The sequence below is a fragment of the Symphalangus syndactylus genome, chromosome 8 (genome assembly GCF_028878055.3).
Source record: "Symphalangus syndactylus isolate Jambi chromosome 8, NHGRI_mSymSyn1-v2.1_pri, whole genome shotgun sequence".
NCBI lineage: Eukaryota > Metazoa > Chordata > Mammalia > Primates > Hylobatidae > Symphalangus > Symphalangus syndactylus.
In genome coordinates, this window is record NC_072430.2 from 145,847,234 (window position 1) to 145,865,546 (window position 18,313).

General features: G+C 43.0%; 1 protein-coding gene across 6 annotated transcripts in view; it reads left to right on the forward strand.

Annotated features, from left to right (window-relative positions):
• FARP2 (FERM, ARH/RhoGEF and pleckstrin domain protein 2) overlaps positions 1 to 18,313 on the forward strand; it is a 152,505-nt gene that overhangs the window by 52,666 nt on the left and 81,526 nt on the right. For all 6 annotated transcript variants that reach the window (XM_055291246.2, XM_055291245.2, XM_063645343.1 and 3 more), the window contains 5 exons: positions 4,920 to 5,024; positions 5,933 to 5,975; positions 8,701 to 8,779; positions 12,453 to 12,550; positions 14,733 to 14,847. In XM_055291246.2, the coding sequence (XP_055147221.1) occupies positions 4,920 to 5,024; positions 5,933 to 5,975; positions 8,701 to 8,779; positions 12,453 to 12,550; positions 14,733 to 14,847 (440 nt within the window). The remainder of the gene's footprint in view (positions 1 to 4,919; positions 5,025 to 5,932; positions 5,976 to 8,700; positions 8,780 to 12,452; positions 12,551 to 14,732; positions 14,848 to 18,313) is intronic.

Genomic DNA, 18,313 nt, shown 5'->3' on the forward strand with positions numbered 1-18,313 from the left:
TTGTCTTTAGGTCTCTGTAAACAGATATTTCTGTTGGGTTTATACCCCGGACTGGAATTGCTAGGTTATAGGGTATACTTCTGTATACATTTAGTAGATACTGTCAGTTTTCCAAAGAGATAATACAAATTTACAGCGTTTGAGACTCCAGATGTTCTACTTTTCTTGCCAACATTAGGATTATCCATTTTTATATTCTCAGCTATTCTAGTGAGGGTCTAGTGGTACCTTACTGTGGCTTTAGTGTGCATTTCCTTGTTGTAATATTGTCCAACTTTTCTCGTTGTTTATTGGACATTTGAATATCCTCTTTTGTGAAGTGCCTATTTAAGTCTTTTGGCCCATTTGTCATTAATTGGGTTGTCTGGTTTATGATTTGTAGATCTTTATATATGTTGGCTACAAGACCTTTGTTGGGTTTGTTTGTTTGTTTGTTTGTTTGGTTTTTGAGATGGAGTCTAGCTCTCGAGCAGGCTGGAGTACAGTGGCACAATCCCAGCTTACTGCAACCTCCACTCCCAGGTTCAAGCAGTTCTCCTGACTCAGCCTCCCAAGTAGCTGGAACTACAGGCACACGCCACCACACCTGGCTAATTTTTGTATTTTTAGTAGAGAGTAGTGAAAGTTTTGTATTTTTAGTCAGGCTGGTCTCAAACTCCTGACCTCACATGATCCATCTGCCTCGGCCTCCCAAAGTGCTGGGATTACAGGCGTGAGCCACCACACCCAGCCCCTTTGTTGGGTTTTTGTATTGCAACTATCTTCTATTTTGTGGCTTGCCTTTTTCCTATCTTAACAGTGTCTTTTGATGTACAGAAGGTTGTAATATTCAGGTAGTCAATATCAGTCTTTTGGGGGTGGGGGAGCTAGTGCTTTTTGTGTCCTGTTTGAGAAATATTTGCCTACCCCAAGGTTTATTGTTGTGCCTTTCCGTGATTCATATTGAATTAATTTTGTGCATGGTGTGAGGTTGGAGTCAGTGCTTATTTTCACCTGTATGGATATGCAGTTTCCCTGGCACCATTCATGAAAAGATCATCCTCCCTGCACTGAAGGTTAAACACATGTACATATGTTTGTGTGTATATATACAAATACCCATATAACTGTGAATTTTTGTGCCCGTATTTACAAACCCTGTCCTGGGTGTTGGACATTGCTGGTTAACAGGTGCCTTGTGAATGTGCTTGCACCTGCGTGGTTAGTGTCTATTGCCTTCATTAGTGTAGTCGGGCAGGGCTCCTGGAGCAAACCCTGGCTGCACTACCCTAGGAAGTGGAGGGGCTCAGGTAGGATGGTGAACCCTGACCTCCCCATTGACTCACAGGGGCAGCCACGTAGTTGAAAAAGAGGGGAGAGCTAAGAGAATTTCATATTCTCTGTGCCACCTGAAATGCACACTCAACCTCCCACAACAGCCATCAGAATCAGGCGCAGTGGTGGACAGTCCGGGAATCTGGCCATGTGTGGTGCCTCTCCTGTGAGCCAGAGCTGGAGCTACTAGGATGGAGAAGGTGCAGTCCCTGCCCTTTAAACTTGCCGTCTGGTAGGAGGAACACACCCAAACAAATAAACGGGTCACAGTCAGCAGCAATGCCAAAGGGCAGTTCTAGAGTTGAGTACCAGCTGGTGTGGTAATTAGGTAGAATTGACTGAATTAAGAGAGACCACAAATGAGCTGACTTTTTACCAGATTCTCAAAGCATTCACTGGAGACTGATAGAAGGGAATTGAGAGGGAATTCTTCTCGCCTGGGCATGTCATTATCCCTGCACTCAGGTGAAGCCAGGTAGTGTGAGGCTGTATCAGGGTGAGGGACTTGGGTTGTATGTAGCCTCCCCACCCCAAGTCCTGACTCGGGGAGCCGTGAGGAGGACTGCCCTGGTGATCCTGGATGGAGGTGTGGACAGACAGTATGGCTTTGAGAGAACTTCATAGGGTTGTTTGGGCCCACAGTGAGTTAGTGGAGCATACTCCATGGTTCATAATTTCTGACTAGTTAACAGTCTCAGAAACCCTGGTCTAGCTGCATTCTCCCCATCTTGATGGACCACTTGTGGAGCACTGGCATGCCTCCTCCTAGATGCCCACAGGCATCAGAGTAAGTTCTTACTGGAGAAGGCCCCAAGAGATTATGTCAGAGCAAGTTCAACACAGATTTGCCCTTTTGTTATTTAGAAATTATATTTACAATGTCCCGTCACTTTGTAGCTCACCTTTCCATTTTAAAGAGGCGTTCCTTGTACTTTTATTCCGCGTGCTGCTTTGTTACAATGGATTTGCAAGGTTTTATTTCTTACACAGTGAGAATCTGGTGACTAAACCTCAAGGGCCGTAATGTCCTTTGGAACAATGAGACTTGCCTCCCCAATTTGCACGTATTGTTAATTGTGAAGATGATATATGCCTATTGGTTAAAAATTGAGATGTTATAGAAGTGAAGAAGTAAGAATGCCCTTGCCCCCACCTCCACCTCTGCTCAGTTCTTTAATGATGGTTACTTTTAAAGATTTGGTGAACAGCCTTCCAAACTTATTTTTATTACATATAAATGTATCCATGGGGCATGTGTGTTTTTAATAAAATGGAATCATTATATACGTTGTATAAAATGGAGGCCTTTTTTTCTTTTTCCTTTTAATTTTTATCTTTTGCAGAGACAGGGTCTGTCTTTGTTGTGCCGTCTGATCTTCAACTCCAGGCCTCAAGCAATCCTCCTCCCTCAGGTTGCTGAGTTCACAGGCATGAGCCACCATGCCCAGTCCTTTTTTTTTTTCTTAATTTAACTATGTGTTGTAGACTTTTTTCAATGATAACACATAGAGAGTTCTGCGTTTTTTTTAAGGGTTGCATAGTTGTCCATTATGGATATGTCATTATTTATTTTACCAATTCTTTTTTTTTTTTTTTCCTGAGATGGAGTTTCGCTCTTGTCACCCAGGCTGGAATGCAGTGGTGCAATCTTGGCTCACTGCAACCTCCGCCTCCCGGCTTCAAGCTATTCTCCTGCCTCAGCCTCCTAAGTATCTGGGATTATAGGCATGCACCACCACACCCGGCTAATTTTTGTATTTTTAGTAGAGACAAGGTTTTGCCATGTTGGCTAGGCTGGTCTCGAACTTCTGACCTCAGGTGATCCACCCACCTTAGCCTCCCAGAGTGCTGAGATTACAGGCATGAACCACCGCGCCCGGCCTATTTTACCACTTCTTTACTGAATTTGTCCTTAACATGTTTAGGTCTGTACAGTTGTATGAAAATATCTGTTGGAAAAAGTTCTAGAAGTAGAATTGCTGGGGCAAAGGTAAATGCACACTTTAAATTTTGAAAGGTGTTTTCAAATTATCCCCCCACAGGTCATATGAACTTACATTCTTCCCAGCACTCTGTGAAAGTGGCTGTTTCTCACAGACACACCAATATTGGCATCATCATTCTAACCCTCTTTGATGGGTGAAAAATATCTTACTGTTTTATTATTAAAGAAATTTAGTATCTTTTTAAATGCATAATAGCCATTTGTACATCTTCATCTAATAAGAGCAAAATAAAACATTGTAACTTTTTTCAGTGTGATTCTAGATAACTTTGTTAAATGTGTTTCTATTCAGATGTTTTTCACTTTTATTTAAGTCAAGTCTGTCCATCTTTCCTTTTTGCTATGCTTAGGAAGACTTTACCTTTCCCAAGATTATAGAGATTCTTCTCTGTTTGATTCTGATCTTTAGGTCCACTGGAATTTATTTTTGTGAGTAATGTACAATAAAACTCTATTTCCATTTTTCTTCTTCGGTTTTTTGAAACAGGGTCTTACCCTGTCACCCATGCTGGAATGCAGTGGCATAATCTCGACTCACTGCAACCTCTGCCTCCTGGGCTCAGGTGATCCTCCCACCTCAGCCTCCTGAGTAGCTGGGACTACAGGTGCACGCCACTACACCCAGCTAATTTATATATATATATATTTTTTTTTTTTTTTTTTTTTTTTTGTAGAGACAATGTTTTGCCATGTTGCCCAGGCTTATCCTGAATTCCTGTACTCAAGAAATTCTCCTGCCTCAGCCCCGCAAAGTGCTGGGATTACAGGCGTGAGCCACCGTGCTCAGCCCATTCTTTTCCTTAATGGGAGAGGCCGTTGCCCCACGTCCTTTATGAACAGTTCTTCTCATTGATGTGAAATGCTACCAAATAATATTTTATTTTTACTCTTTGTAATTTCTGATTGACCAAATAATTATTTACTGGGACCTTATATAAACAAAGACTCTAAGACTTTAGCTTTTTAGTAAATATTAAAATTACATTTTTTTGAGACAAGGTCTCACTCTGTCACCCAGGCTGGAGTGCAGTGGCACGATCATGGCTCACTGCAGCCTTCTTCTCCCAGGTTCAAGCAATCCTCACACCTCAGCCACCTGAGTAGCTGGGAATACAGGTGGGCACTGCTGTGCTCGGCTAATTTTTTAATTTGGGTAGAGGCGAGGTGTCACTGTATTGCCTAGGTTGGTCTCAAACTCCTGGGCTCAAGCAATCCACCCACCTCAGCCTCAAATTGCTGGTATTATAGGCGTGAGCCGCTGCACCTGGTGTAAATATCAAAATTATTTGATAAAATATTTACCAAAACTAGAAATGGTTTCTATAGCCTAAAGTTACAAAGAAATAGGACTGAAAACACACTAAATATAAAATGGAAGGAATTTTTTAGCTTTATTTATTTTGTTGCCAGTTTCTGAGGACAAATGCTTCAGACTTTTTTTTTTATATATAGTTTATAAATCTTAGTTATACACTGGAAGACAAAGTGAAGCAACAAATAAAGTTTTATGTGTGGGAAAGTAGTTTTATGCACAGTTTTCATAAACCCTTGCTGTTTAGTCATTCAGTCCTTGTTATTTTTCCCACCTCTCTCTGCACAGCCTAAATGCGATGGCCAGGTATTACTGACACAAGTGTGGAAGCATTTAAACCTGGTAGAATGTGACTACTTCGGGTTGGAGTTTCAAAATACTCAGTCCTACTGGGTAAGTGCTTTGATTTGTTAGGGAAACAGGCCCTAAGCATGTAGTAGGATGCTTATGATGTGCCCAGGCATGGAGCCTTTGGGCCTGCTGTGATGGTAGCTGGAAGATCTTTTATAATTGTCACATCATCAGTATCAAATATTTTTGCTATTAAAATATATTATTGTTAGCTGTAGATAATATGTTTGCCTTTAATCCAAGCCTGAATTCACACTCTCCCTAAATTTGTTCTGTTCGTTAGCACATGTGCTGAGGAAACTCTCTTAAAAGTTATAAAAGCAACCTCTAATACATCCTGTATGAAAATCATTTCGAAAGTGGATTTGTAGCAAACTTAACCAGTTATGCCTCATTTTACTTAATAGATGCAACCTTAAAAAGTGTGGAGTTTTAATATTTATAGATACAACTGTTTTAAAGAACCATACATCAACCCTTTAGTTCAAAAAGCATGTCAGCGTTATTAAGTTCTGTCTAGCCTTTCAGATACCCTTGGCAGTGCGACGAGATTTATCCAAGTCTCCTGTTCTGGTGACATGACATACCTCTTTTTTGCAGAAGCCCTCTCATCAGTTTGTTCACAAATGCAGTAGTACCAAATATTTGTTTGGTGTTAACAAATTCCCACAAATAATTATTGGGACCCATTCTGTGCATAGCAGCAACTGAATGGAGGTATCCAGTATAATACAGCAATTTTAATGTCTTCCCAGGCTTCCCAAAGCAGGCATTGCTGTCCTTCTTGTACAGTCTGTTTTATCAGGATTCAACTTGTAAGAGGGGGGTAGAGTCAAAATTTTCCTGACATAAAAATTTATCTAATTGTAACCATTTTTGTTTTTATAGCATACTTGTTAAATAGAGACATTATTTAATAGATTGGATTTCTTCTGTTAACTCTTCTTTAGATTTGGCTTGAACCTGTGAAACCCATCATTAGGCAAATACGAAGTAAGTCCTTGGTTTAACTCTTTAAAATCTGTTTAAGATGCTTTGTCCTGGAATGTTTAAAAGGCATGTTCAAATGTTCATTATCACTACCTTGTATGGTTAGCAGGAAGTAATCACCAACAGCAGATAAACTTGGAAGTCATCTTGCTGTTTAGTTTTAGTAAATTTAACTCAGAAGATTCTAGATGACTTGCTTCACATTTGGAAATACGAGCATATGCTGATTGATACTGTCTTAATTTTTGGCCAATATGCAAAAATAACTGCAGCTTCTCCCTTGATTATGAAAAGACATTGAGTTTCTTCTTTTAAATAGCTTTTAATAAAATAGTTGATACTGTTTTACAGTTATAAACATAATCGTAATTGTGAATATAATAATAACAATTATATTATTATTTTTGAGACAGGGTCTCACTATTTGTTGCCCAGGCTGGAGTGTAGTGGTGCGAACACAGTTCTCTGCAGCCTCAACCTCCTGGGTTCGAGCTATCTTCCCACCTCAGTCTCAAGATAATTATTTTCGTTCATCTACTTATTAAATTTTTTAAACTAAGGCATATAGTAGCACTTCTCAGTTCTTCTATAATTGTGTCAGATGAAGTCTATAGTTGTCTGAGTCACCCGTAATTTTTTGTATTACTATTATAAATTGAAGAAAAACGTGTAGAAATAACTTTGTTATATCAGAACAAGGATCTCTGAGGAAAGAAAATAACTTTTATACCAATAGACTAAGATAATGTACCTTTACCGTAATCAGATTTCAAAAATAATGTGTTTTTATTACTACTAATAATACTGGCCCAGTACGAGGGCTCATGCCTGTAATCTTAGCAATTTGGGAGGCCCAAGCGGGCGGATCGCCTGAGGTCAGGGGTTTGAGACCAGCCTCGCCAGCATGGCGAAACCCTGTCTCTACTAAAAATACAAAAATTAGCTAGACATGATGGCGCATGCCTATAATCTCAGCTACTCAGGAGGCTGAGGCAGGAGAATCACTTGAGCCTGGAAGGCGGAGGTTGCAGTGAGCCGAGATCGCATCACTGCACTCCAGCCTGGGCAACAGAGTGACACTGCATCTCAAAAAAAAAGATATAAACACATTAACTTTTCCTTAAAAAACTTTTTCATTTGTCATTTTTTTCCCTAAAACATAAACTGGGGGCTGGGCGCGGTGGCTCACGCCTGTAATCCCAGCACTTTGGGAGGCCAAGGTGGGCGGATCACAAGGTCAGGAGATCGAGACCATCCTGGCTAACACGGTGAAACTCCGCCTCTACTAAAAATATAAATTAGCTGGGCGTAGGGGCATGGTGGGGGTCGCCTGTAATCCCAGCTACTCAGGAGGCTGAGGCAGGAGAATGGCATGAACCTGGGAGGCAGAGCTTGCAGTGAGCCAAGATCACGTCACTGCACTCCAGCCTGGGCGACAGAGAGAGACTGTCTCAAAAAAACAAAAACCATAAACTGGGGAAAAAATGTATCTCTCTGTCTCTCTCTCTCTCTCACTCTCTCTCTATATATATGTATGTGAGTATATATATATATATATGTATGTGAGTATATATATATGTATGTGGGTATATATATGTGTGTGCGTATATATATATATATAGAGAGAGAGAGAGAGAGAGCGCATGTTTATGTGTGTGGAGGGGTGGGCAGAGTCTCGTTCTGTCACCCAGCCTGGAGTGCAGTGGTGTGATCTCAGCTCACTGCAGCCTCTGCCTTCTGGGCTCCACCAGTCCTCCCACCTTGGCCTCCCAAGTAGCTGGGACTTCAGGCATGCGCCACCATATCTGGCTAATTTGAGGGTTTTTCTGGGGGGAGAGGGGCGGGTAGAGATGGGATTTCACCATGTTGCCGAGGCTGGTCTGAAACTCCTGGGCTCAAGTGATCCGCCAGCCTCAGCCTCCCAAAGTGCTGGGATTACAGATGTGAGCCACTGCACCCAGCCTATTTAAATTTTTTAATGTGCAATTTCCTACTTGTTTTTATTTTTTTATTTTTTTTGAGACGGAGTCTCGCTCTGTCGCCCAGGCTAGAGTGCAGTGGCACGATCTCGGCTCACTGCAAGCTCCGCCTCCCGGGTTCATGCCATTCTCCTGCCTCAGCCTCCGGAGTAGCTGGGACTACAGTCGCCCGCCACCACACCCAGCTAATTTTTTTGTATTTTTAGTAGAGACGGGGTTTCACCGTGTTAGCCAGGATGGTCTCAATCTTCTTAACTCGTGATCCGCCCGCCTCAGCCTCCCAAAGTGCTGGGATTACAGGCGTGAGCCACCGCGCCCGGCCCTACTTGTTTTTAAGGCTTCCTTGAGTAATCCCTGCTTAATGCAAAAGATTTTAAAATTCTATATATATGTGATTGGTACTTGGGACTCATAAATTCATATACAGGAAATGCTTCTTTGTTTTTTCTTTTGTTCGGAGACAGGGTCTCACCCTGCTGCCCAGGCTGGAGTGCAGTGGTGCAGTTGTAGCACACTGCAACCTCAGACTGCTGGCCTCAAGCCGTCCTTTCACCTCAGCCTCCCAAAGGGGTGGGATTACAGGCACACACCACCACACCTGGGCAGAAATTTCTTAATGTCATATTATTTGAAAAGATTTGCTGTAACAGTCCACTTGGAAGCATGACCTCAGTTATACAGTAATATGTGAAAAGAGAATAAATGCAAAGATCGGCCTGATTTGTGAAGTTTAAATTTTTTTGTTATAGGGCCAAAGAATGTGGTGCTTCGCCTAGCTGTAAAATTTTTTCCACCTGATCCTGGTCAGCTACAAGAAGAATATACAAGGTAAAGAGCTCACAGAGCTGAAGCTGTTGTCAGCAGGAATCTTGTATTCACCTGTTATCTCCCACAGCACCTGGCTCATTGAAAGAATGAATAAGCCTGATATACACAGAAAAGTGATCATGAATGTAGAGTAGTTACAAGAAGCATGTTGGCAATTGACCCTTGCACAAACACGTGTGAATAAGACTTCAATGTAAGGTTTACGGTACAAATTTGAAAACAAAAAATGGAATGGGATGTTGGGGTCATATTGAACTTATATTTTCCAAATGAACATAGATGTATGCATGTTCATAAGGTTCTCAGGGATTTTGCTCGTATATACTTATTTATCAACAAAATATACTTAATTGGTAGAAGTACCCAGTGTGTTAGTCCTTATGAATTTATGGAGCAGAAATATTTTGGGTCACTTCTTTTGTGCTACTATTTTGAATTAAAGATCAGTTCTTTATAGGAATGATCTAAAGACGGCAGGGTACAATGGCTCACGCCTGTAATCCTAGCACTTTGGGAGGCAAAGGCAGGCAGATCACCTGAGGTCAGGAGTTCAATACCAGCCTGGCCAACATGGCGAAATCCTGTCTCTACTAAAAATACGAAGGAAATTGGCCGGGCGCGGTGGCTCACCCCTGTAATCCCAGCACTTTGGGAGGCCGAGGCGGGCAGATCACGAGGTCAGGAGATCAAGACCATCCTGGCTAACACAGTTTTGAAACCCTGTCTCTACTAAAAATACAAAAAATAAGCCAGGCATGGTGGCGGGCACCTGTAGTCCCAGCTACTCAGGAGGCTGAGGCAGGAGAATGGCGTGAACCCGAGAGGCGGAGTTTGCAGTGAGTCAAGATCACACCACTGCACTCTAGCCTGGGCGATAGAGCAAGACTCCGTCTCAAAAAAAAAAAAAAAAAAAAGAAAGAAAAAATTATCCAGGCATGGTGGCAGGCGCCTTTAATCCCAGCTAATTGGGAGGCTGAGGCAGGAGAATCTGTTGAATCCAGGAGGCAGAGGTTGCAGTGAGCCGAGATTGGCATTGCACTCCAGCCTGGGCAACAAGAGAGAAACTCAGTCTCAAAAAAAAAAAAAAAAAAAAGAAAATATTAACAATTGTTTCATCTGGACAGTAAGGTTATAGAAGGTTTTTCTTTGTATTTTTTGTATTTGTTCGCGTATCAACTATATTATGAAGAATAGAGGAATAACCTAAAAAGCAACTGAAAACCCAAGGTTAGATATAAAAGAGAACTATGATGTTGTAGTGGTATCAATAACTTTTTTGCCTTCTGGTTAAAAGTATACTCATAAATGAATCAGATGTCTTATGAACTCTCTTTTAAAGTTTCTGCATATCATTTTAACAACACAAAATCATAGAATGTCAGCTGCAAGGAAATGGAGAGACCACATTAGTTCACCCTCTTATTTTTAAAGGTTTAGGAAACTAAACTCCAAAGATGGCAACAAGTATTTTTATGAGTGGCCATAGATCTTAATAGTGTATTAAATGCCTGACATTTACCAAAAAAAAGTCTCTTTTGAGGGAATCACTTTTAAATTGAGAAAGATAGATAGATAGATAGATAGATAGATAGATAGATAGATAGATAATCTGAAAATGATGGATAACAAAGTGTCTCCTAATTCAGGATCCTGGGTCTCAAGTTCTAGGACTCATGCTGGTAACTCAGTGTTATAGTTACTCCCTTCTCCCCCATATTTATGTGGAGGATTCTTTTTTCTGTTTATAAAAATGTACATGTTTGTGGTAAAAGAATTTTTTTTCCAAATAAAGCCAAGGGCCAGGTGCAATGGCTCACACCTGTAGTTCCAGCACTTCAGGAGGCCAAGGTGGGAGGATCGATTGAGCTCAGGAGTTCAAGACCAGCCTAGGCAACATGAGGAGACCTCATCTCTACAAAATATCAAAAAATTAGCCAGGCATGGTGGCATGCACCTGTAGTCCAGCTACTCTGGAGGCTGAGGCAGGAGTATCACTTGAGCCCAGGAGGTCGAGGCTGCAGTGAGCTGTGGTAGCGCCACTGCACTCCAGCCTGGGCAACAGAGTAAGAGCCTGTCTCAAAAAAAAAATAAGTAAACAAAGATAAGTAAAAAGTAAAAGTTCTCCATTTACCCAGCACCTTATTCTCCACATAAGTGCGTATCTTTCAGATGAAAGCATAGATGTGCAATAAACATATAGATATAAGAACTTTAAAGAAATTACAAATGTTATAAAATAATATCAAATGATACATAATGAACTGTAGGTTGATTTTTTTCCCCCACTTATTAAGCATGCTGTGGACATTTTTCCATATTGTATATAAAAATAAATTAGGCTGTAACATAATTTCTTCATTCTCATATTCATCCATATTTCCAGTTTTTTTCTGTTATAATGCTGCAGAGAAACATTGTTCACATACCTTTGTGAACTATGGGAATATTAGTCTAGGAAAGTTTGTAGAAATGGAATTGCTGTATTAAAGGGTATGTACATCCTGAATTTTAAGAGAATGTGGTAAATTTTAATATTGTGCACTGGGGCATGAATTCCGCTGGGGGCAGGGGGTTGGTCTTGCTTACCATTGCATTTCCAGCTCCCAGAACAGTACCTAGAACATAATTCACGCTCAGTAATTATTTGCTGATGGAATAAATGAACATATAAATATTTTCAATTGCCTTCTCTCATTACATTCTCACTAATGGTATTCCAAAGTGCCTGTTTCTCAGATCCTAGCCAAGACCAGATATTATCAATCTGTTAAAAAAATTTCATAGCCATGCTTTAAGCTGTGTTTTCATTGGATATTTCTCCTATTTCATCCAAAATTGTGAGTGCAGTTTTATGTGACTAACAGAAGTAATGTGAATTTGTGACACTGAAGGAAGGTCACAAATTCACATTACTTCTGTTAGTCACATAAAACTACACTCACAATTTTGGATGAATTAAAAATATCCAATGAAAACACAGCTTAAAGCATGGCTGTGAAATTTTTTCACACACATCTGCAGGTATGGCTGCAGACGTGTAATTATATGGGTAGATGGTATGCCTGAAAAGGCTAATTTCTTTCTTTCTTTTTGAGACAGAGTTTTGCTCTTGTTGCCTAATGTGGAGTGCAGTGGTGTGATCTCAGCTCACTGCAACATCTGCCTCCGGGTTCAGGCGATTCTCCTGCCTCAGCCTCCCAAGTAGCTGGGATTGCAGGTGTGCACACCATGCCCGGCTGGTTTTTGCACTTTTATTACAGACGGTTTCGCAGTGTTGGTCAGGCTGGTCTTGAACTCCTGACCTCAGGTGATCCACCCGCCCCAGCTTCCCAAAGTGCTGGGATTACAGGCGTGAGCCACCGCCCCCGGCCAATTTCTTTTTTTTATTGTTCGCATTAGAGTGCCTCAGTGTGTTCAGCACTTTCTGTGCACTCTCCCATGTGTGTGACTCAGTCTGCTGAGTTGGTTTGTCATCTGACCTTTGCTTGGTGACTGTTTGTTTCATGAAAGGCCTTTTGTGACTTTGCTGTTTCGTGACCGCCTTGCATTTTGCTCACTGTTGGGTCACTGCCACTTCCCAGGGCTCATTTGCTGTCTTGCTGTGGAGACATGTCTGTGTTGGGTTCAGAGAACATTTGGAGTTATCTCTGTCTTACTTTGAACTCTCTTCTAGATACTTATTTGCCTTGCAACTTAAGAGAGACCTGCTGGAAGAGCGTTTGACCTGTGCTGACACCACAGCGGCCCTTCTCACGTCCCATCTCCTGCAGTGTGAGTATCTCCCCGCTAGCGGGGAGCATGCACTGACCATGGCACAGATGTAGCCGTGCTCAGAACTACAATTAGTTGCTGATGTGCGTACCTAGTTAATGAGCCTGACCATAGAATGAGGTGTTTCAATTTCAATATTTTTATAAGCTAAAGATTAACTTCTAATAAAGTGGAACTCCTTGAGGCAAATAGTTTCCACGTAGCAAACACAGGCCAAGGCCAAAATCTGTAGCCACATTCCTTCTTTTGGGTTGTCTCTCATTTATGCTTTTGTGCATTTTACCAGCAATGCATATTCAGTCTAAGAGTCAGAATATAAACCAAACTCTCAGCAAACCCTGGAAAGGGCCTCATTGGGATAAAAATTACAGTCCTCTCAGATTAGTTAAGCGTTAGCCATGAAGGAAAAAGAAGACATTTCTTAGTATCTCACACAGATCAAGAGATGGTTCAGAACTGTGTGAAGAATTATAGTTACTTTGAAAATAAACCATGAGAAGTGTAAGAGGAGGTTCTGGGGCCTTGCCGAGTCCCCAGCGATGGGAATAGAAAAACAGAAATACTCACATTGCTCCTGGGCTAGAGGTGGGACCACAGCTTCCTGGCACAAAACTCACGTTTCTGAAATTTGAATCCAGGAAATATGACATAGAAAGTGTCCAAAATTTTAGGAATTAATAAGTATATAGGTTATTTGCAGCTTCCTTGGTCCTTCCCCAGACACACCTTCTTCAAATAACGAATTTTATTATGGGTTTGCTATTCTCCACCAGGGGATGTGTTGATTAATAAACGTTTTCAAAGTGACTTTGGTTCTTACTCATTTGGCTGAAAGACTTCTCAGGTAGATACGTGGCAACGAATGCAACATATGACTGAACCAGATCTTTTTGTTATAAAAAACATAATTGGGCAGTTGGTAAAATATGGCTAGGGTCCACATCTGGGATGGAGCCTCAGATCATGGCCCTGTTCCTGATCTGGGTAGTTTTACAAGGCTGCGGGTAAGAATGTTGTATTCGTCCATTTTCACACTGCTGATAGAGACGTGGCGGCAGCAAGAGAGAGCTTGTACAGGGAAACTGCCCCTTATAAAATCATCAGATCCCATGAAAGTCTCACTATTACGAGAACAGCACGGAAAAGATCCGCCCCCATGAGTCAGTTACCTCCCACTGGGTCCCTCCCACAATATGTGGGACTTGTGGGAGTTATAATTCAGGATGAGATTTGGGTGGGAACACAGCCAAACCGTATCAAATGTCCTAGTTTATAGGAAGTCCACACTGAAGTGTGGCAAGTGACATGTTAGCAACTCACTCTCACATGGCTCGGAGGAGGAAAAACTCTTGTACTGTGCTTGTAACTTCTCTGTGAATATGAGATTGTCTAAAAATAGAAGCATATTGCCTTAAATTATTGGACTTTATGTTATTAAGACATTTTGGCCTTAAAATACATGAAATTAGAAAGAGACATTATTCATCAAGAAATTCGAGAAGGTCTGAAGAAAAAAATCATTTAAAATACATTATCCTAAAATAAATAAAATACTTCAGCCTGATCATGATAATCTTGAGACAATTTAGGTTTAAGGTGTAGTTTAAAAATAATAGTAGTCCAGGTGCAGTAGCTCATGCCTATATTCCCAGCACATTGGGGAGGCCAAGGCAGGAGGATTGCTTAAGTGCAGGAGTTTGAGACCAGCCTGGGCAATGTGGCAAAACCTTATCTCTACAAAAAATGCAAAAATTAGCTGGGCATGATGGTGCTTACCTGTAGTCCCAGCTACTTAGGAGGCCGAGGCGGGCAGATTGCTTGAGCCTGGAAGGTTGAGGCTGCGGTGAGTGGTGATCGCACCATTGCACTCCAGCCTGGTCAACAGAACGAGACCTTGTGTCAAAATAATAATAAACACATTAAACTCATCAATGTTTGCCTCCCTGGAGTTACTCATCAGGCCTTTGTTCTTCAAGAAATCCTCCTCACTTCCCATTATATTTGCCTTTTAACAGCATAAAATACTTGGAAAAATTAAATACAAAATCTTGCTTTTTTAGGGATATATTATTTTGCTACAAATTTGGGATAATTTTTTTTTACTTTTAATGTATGCAGTGACACGTACAAATGCTTGTAGTTTATTTAAAAATTAGAATTACTTACTTTTAACCTATCTCAGCGGAAATAGGAGATTACGATGAAACGCTGGATCGGGAGCACCTCAAAGCGAACGAGTATTTGCCTGGCCAGCACCACTGCCTTGAGAAGATACTAGAATTCCATCAGAAGCACGTGTAAGTCATCACAATTGTCTGCCGACACATTGTCACCACAGTAATGACTAAAGAGTGTGTAACGAGAAAGGACTGTTGTCGTGACTTCTGCAGGATTCTAACATAAGGACCATTGCTCCCGGCCTCGGGATGTGCAGCTGCTGCCAGAGGCAGCTTGGCAGACACACAGAAGCTGCAGCCCTGGCCTGAAGCACCTTAACACCTGCACGATGTGCTGCTTTAGAAGGTGCTGGAAGAAGCCAAGCATGGTGGCTCACACCTGTTATCCCAGCACCTTGGGAGGCTGAGGCAGGTGGATTGCCTGAGGTCAGGAGTTTGAGACCAGCCTGGCCAACATAGTGAGACCCCGTCTCTACTAAAAATACAAAAAATTAGCTGGGCTAATGGCAGGTGCCTGTAGTCCCAGCTACTCGGGAAGCTGAGGCAGGAGAATCGCTTGAACCCAGGAGGTGGCAGTTGCAGTGAGACAAGATCGCGCCATTGCACTGCAGCCTGGCACCAGAATGAGACTCTGTCTCAAAAAAAAAGGTGCTGGAAAAGACATCAGGGTCTGAGGGAGGAGGATGCTACTGAGCAGGATGGGGTGGCTATTGTGGGGGTCTCAGCTGCTGCACTGTCTCTGCAGTGTGGCAGAAAGAGTCCTCTACGGGGAAGACACTGCTGTGGTGGAGGAGGGGGCACTGTGTGAGGCTAACAGTGTCTACCTGTGTCAGGGCATTGGGAATCACCTGGCACCCATGTCCTTCATCTCATCTTGCTTTGATTTCTCTAAGGCTTGACACTGGTGGGTTTTTCTCGATGGAAGTGATAGAGACCTAGAGAAAGAGTGCTAGCTAAGGGGAAAAGGATTGAAGAATGGTATGGGAAAGGGCTGTGGGCTCTGGCCCAGGTGGCTGGGAGCTTTAGTCACCAAAGGGGAGCACTCAGCTGGTGAAAGTGAGTCAGGAGGACTTAGCCTTGCCTTTGTGACACATCCTGTTGAGATGCAGATTTGTTTGTCAGATCATGTATATTCATGTGTGTCATTAAGGCTCTACTGGGACCTGCTGGCAGCTGCCCTTTCACACCTTCAAAGTATGAGTGCCAACTATGCATCCACCACTGCTGTCAGCACGGGGGAGTTGGTTTGAATGGCACAGACTGAGATGCCTACCCATACAGCTCTTACCTGTAAGACTGTGTGCATTTTGTGCACCTCACCACTCCCAGTGTGGGGGATCTCTTGTGTTTGCAGAGGAGTGCCTTTTATGTGCCTGACAGCATGGCAGTCATGAGATACACAGATCCGTTTCTACAGATGAGAATGTGTGCAGTGTAGCAGGAACATAGCTCATATGCTGTGAGCTGAAAGAAGGCCGAGGGCAGGCTCAAGGAGGCTCGTGGGAGGACCTAGGAGGACAAAGCCAGGGAGGAAGCATTCCAGGCAAAGCACCAGCCTGGGGAGGGAGGGAGAAGGAAGCAGAGAGGAGAGGGAGGTTCCAGCGTGGCATGGGCAGTTTGGGTTCAAGGGCTGGAGGTAGAAGTGCCAACTGATACTGGAGAGGCCGTAGTGGCAATTACGGACAGCTCTTACGAGCATTTGTGTGTAATCCTCAAACCCACATCATGGCATGCATTGTTTTACCCCATTGTACATACGGTGAGACCACGCGTGCAGAGCTCCATCTCGGACATGACGGTGTGGGGCATCTTGTGTGTGTGAGTCGGTGCTTCTCATCCATTTGCCTGATCTGACCTTGAGGAGGCCTCCATGCAAGGCAGTACGGGTAGAGCTCCTGCTCTGTTCTCCCGGGTACCCTTGGCTCTGCCTCTTTCAAGTGTTGCCATTATTCTGGCTGGTAGTGAGGAAGGTACAGCTGTTCTGAGTGTCACATCCAGACCTCGACCCATGGAGCCAAGGGCCCTCTGCCAGTGTTATGTGCCATCCCAGCAGGCAACGGTCACCGGTTCAGTCTGCATTCCTAGGGTTGGGGACAGTCTCTCCCTGCTGAGACACACAGCAGGGGCTGGACATGAAGAAGGGAGAATTGGGCATTGTGCTGCGAACTGTCCAACCTGAGGGACAGTCCCTAGTGGGTGGGTGGGTTTGGGATGCTGGGGAGAGTGTTGTCAGCACGTAGGCCGGGCTAACCTGTGCGGTGGGTGAAATGAGCTAGGCAGAGGGCAGATACAGGTCAGGAAGGGAGAAGAGCCCAGGATGAACCCCTGAAGAACTGACATTTGAGAGGCTGAGTGCAGGATGAGGCACCCACAAGAGCCTTCAGCAGCCAGAAGCATGGAAGGGCACAGGTGCCAAGAGAGCATGTTTTAGGATAGTGGCCACAGCCTCTTGTGTGGAGACTACAGGCCTGGGGAGGTAGGCACAGGAGCAGGTTTCTGAGCTTGGCAGTGTGGCAATGCATCGCCTTCAGCAGCTTCAGTGAGTGTTGAGGGTGAATTCTAGATTCAAGTACACTGAAAGTGCAGTGAGGAGACAGTGACAACATTTTTGGGCACTTATGTCGAGAAGCCTGCCTGTGGAAGAACAAAGAACTGGACCTTCAGGGTAGTTCTGTGTGTGTGTGTGTGTGTGTGTGTGTGTGTGTGTTCTGTGTATACATAGGTGGCTGTGTGGTCATATGTGCGTGTATGTTATATGTGTTCCTATGCATGCATTGTGTTTCTGTGTGTGTCTCATATGTTCATGTGTGTTCCTGTGTACATTGTATACTGTGGTTATGTTTACTTGCACATGTTCTTGTGCCTGTGTGTCTCTGCATGTGTGTGTGCTTACATGTGCACATGTATCTGCTAAAAACCCTAGAAAGCCAGTAAGAGAAGGGTGAGTCATGTGGTCTGCTTCATACGGGAATACAGTTGAACTCTTCCCGAATAAGCCAGGAAGGAGGAAGCTCTGCTCTACGTCATAGGCCTTCGCTGTGTTAATTTGAGACTGTCTATCACCGTCACCACAGCTTCATTGCACATCTTATTTCTTTTGATAATTCTTCAGGTTTTTTTTTAAAGACAATATTGTACCTTTATTTTAATTATTATACATTTCTTACATTGTCTTATGGTTCTAATGGTTCTTCAATGATCCACTGAAAACACCTTTATAATCACTGAATAGGATATTAAAGAAGTGCTTTTCTTGACTTTATCACATGGCTTTTGGATCTTTGAAACTGGAGAAAAAAGCCAGGCACAGTGGTTCATGCCTGTAATCCCAACACTTTGAGAGGCTGACAAGTTTGAGTCCAGGAGTTCAAGACACCCTGGGCAACATGACAAAACCCTGTCACTACAAAAAATTAGCCAAGTGTGGTGGTGCGTGCCTGTGGTCTCAGCTACTCAGGAGACTGAGGCGAAAGGATCGCTTGAGCCTGGGAGGCGGAGCTTGCAGTGAGCCAAAATTATGCCACTACACTCCAGCCTGGGTGACAGAGCGAGACCCTGTCTAAACGAATGAGCGAGTGAGTGAGTG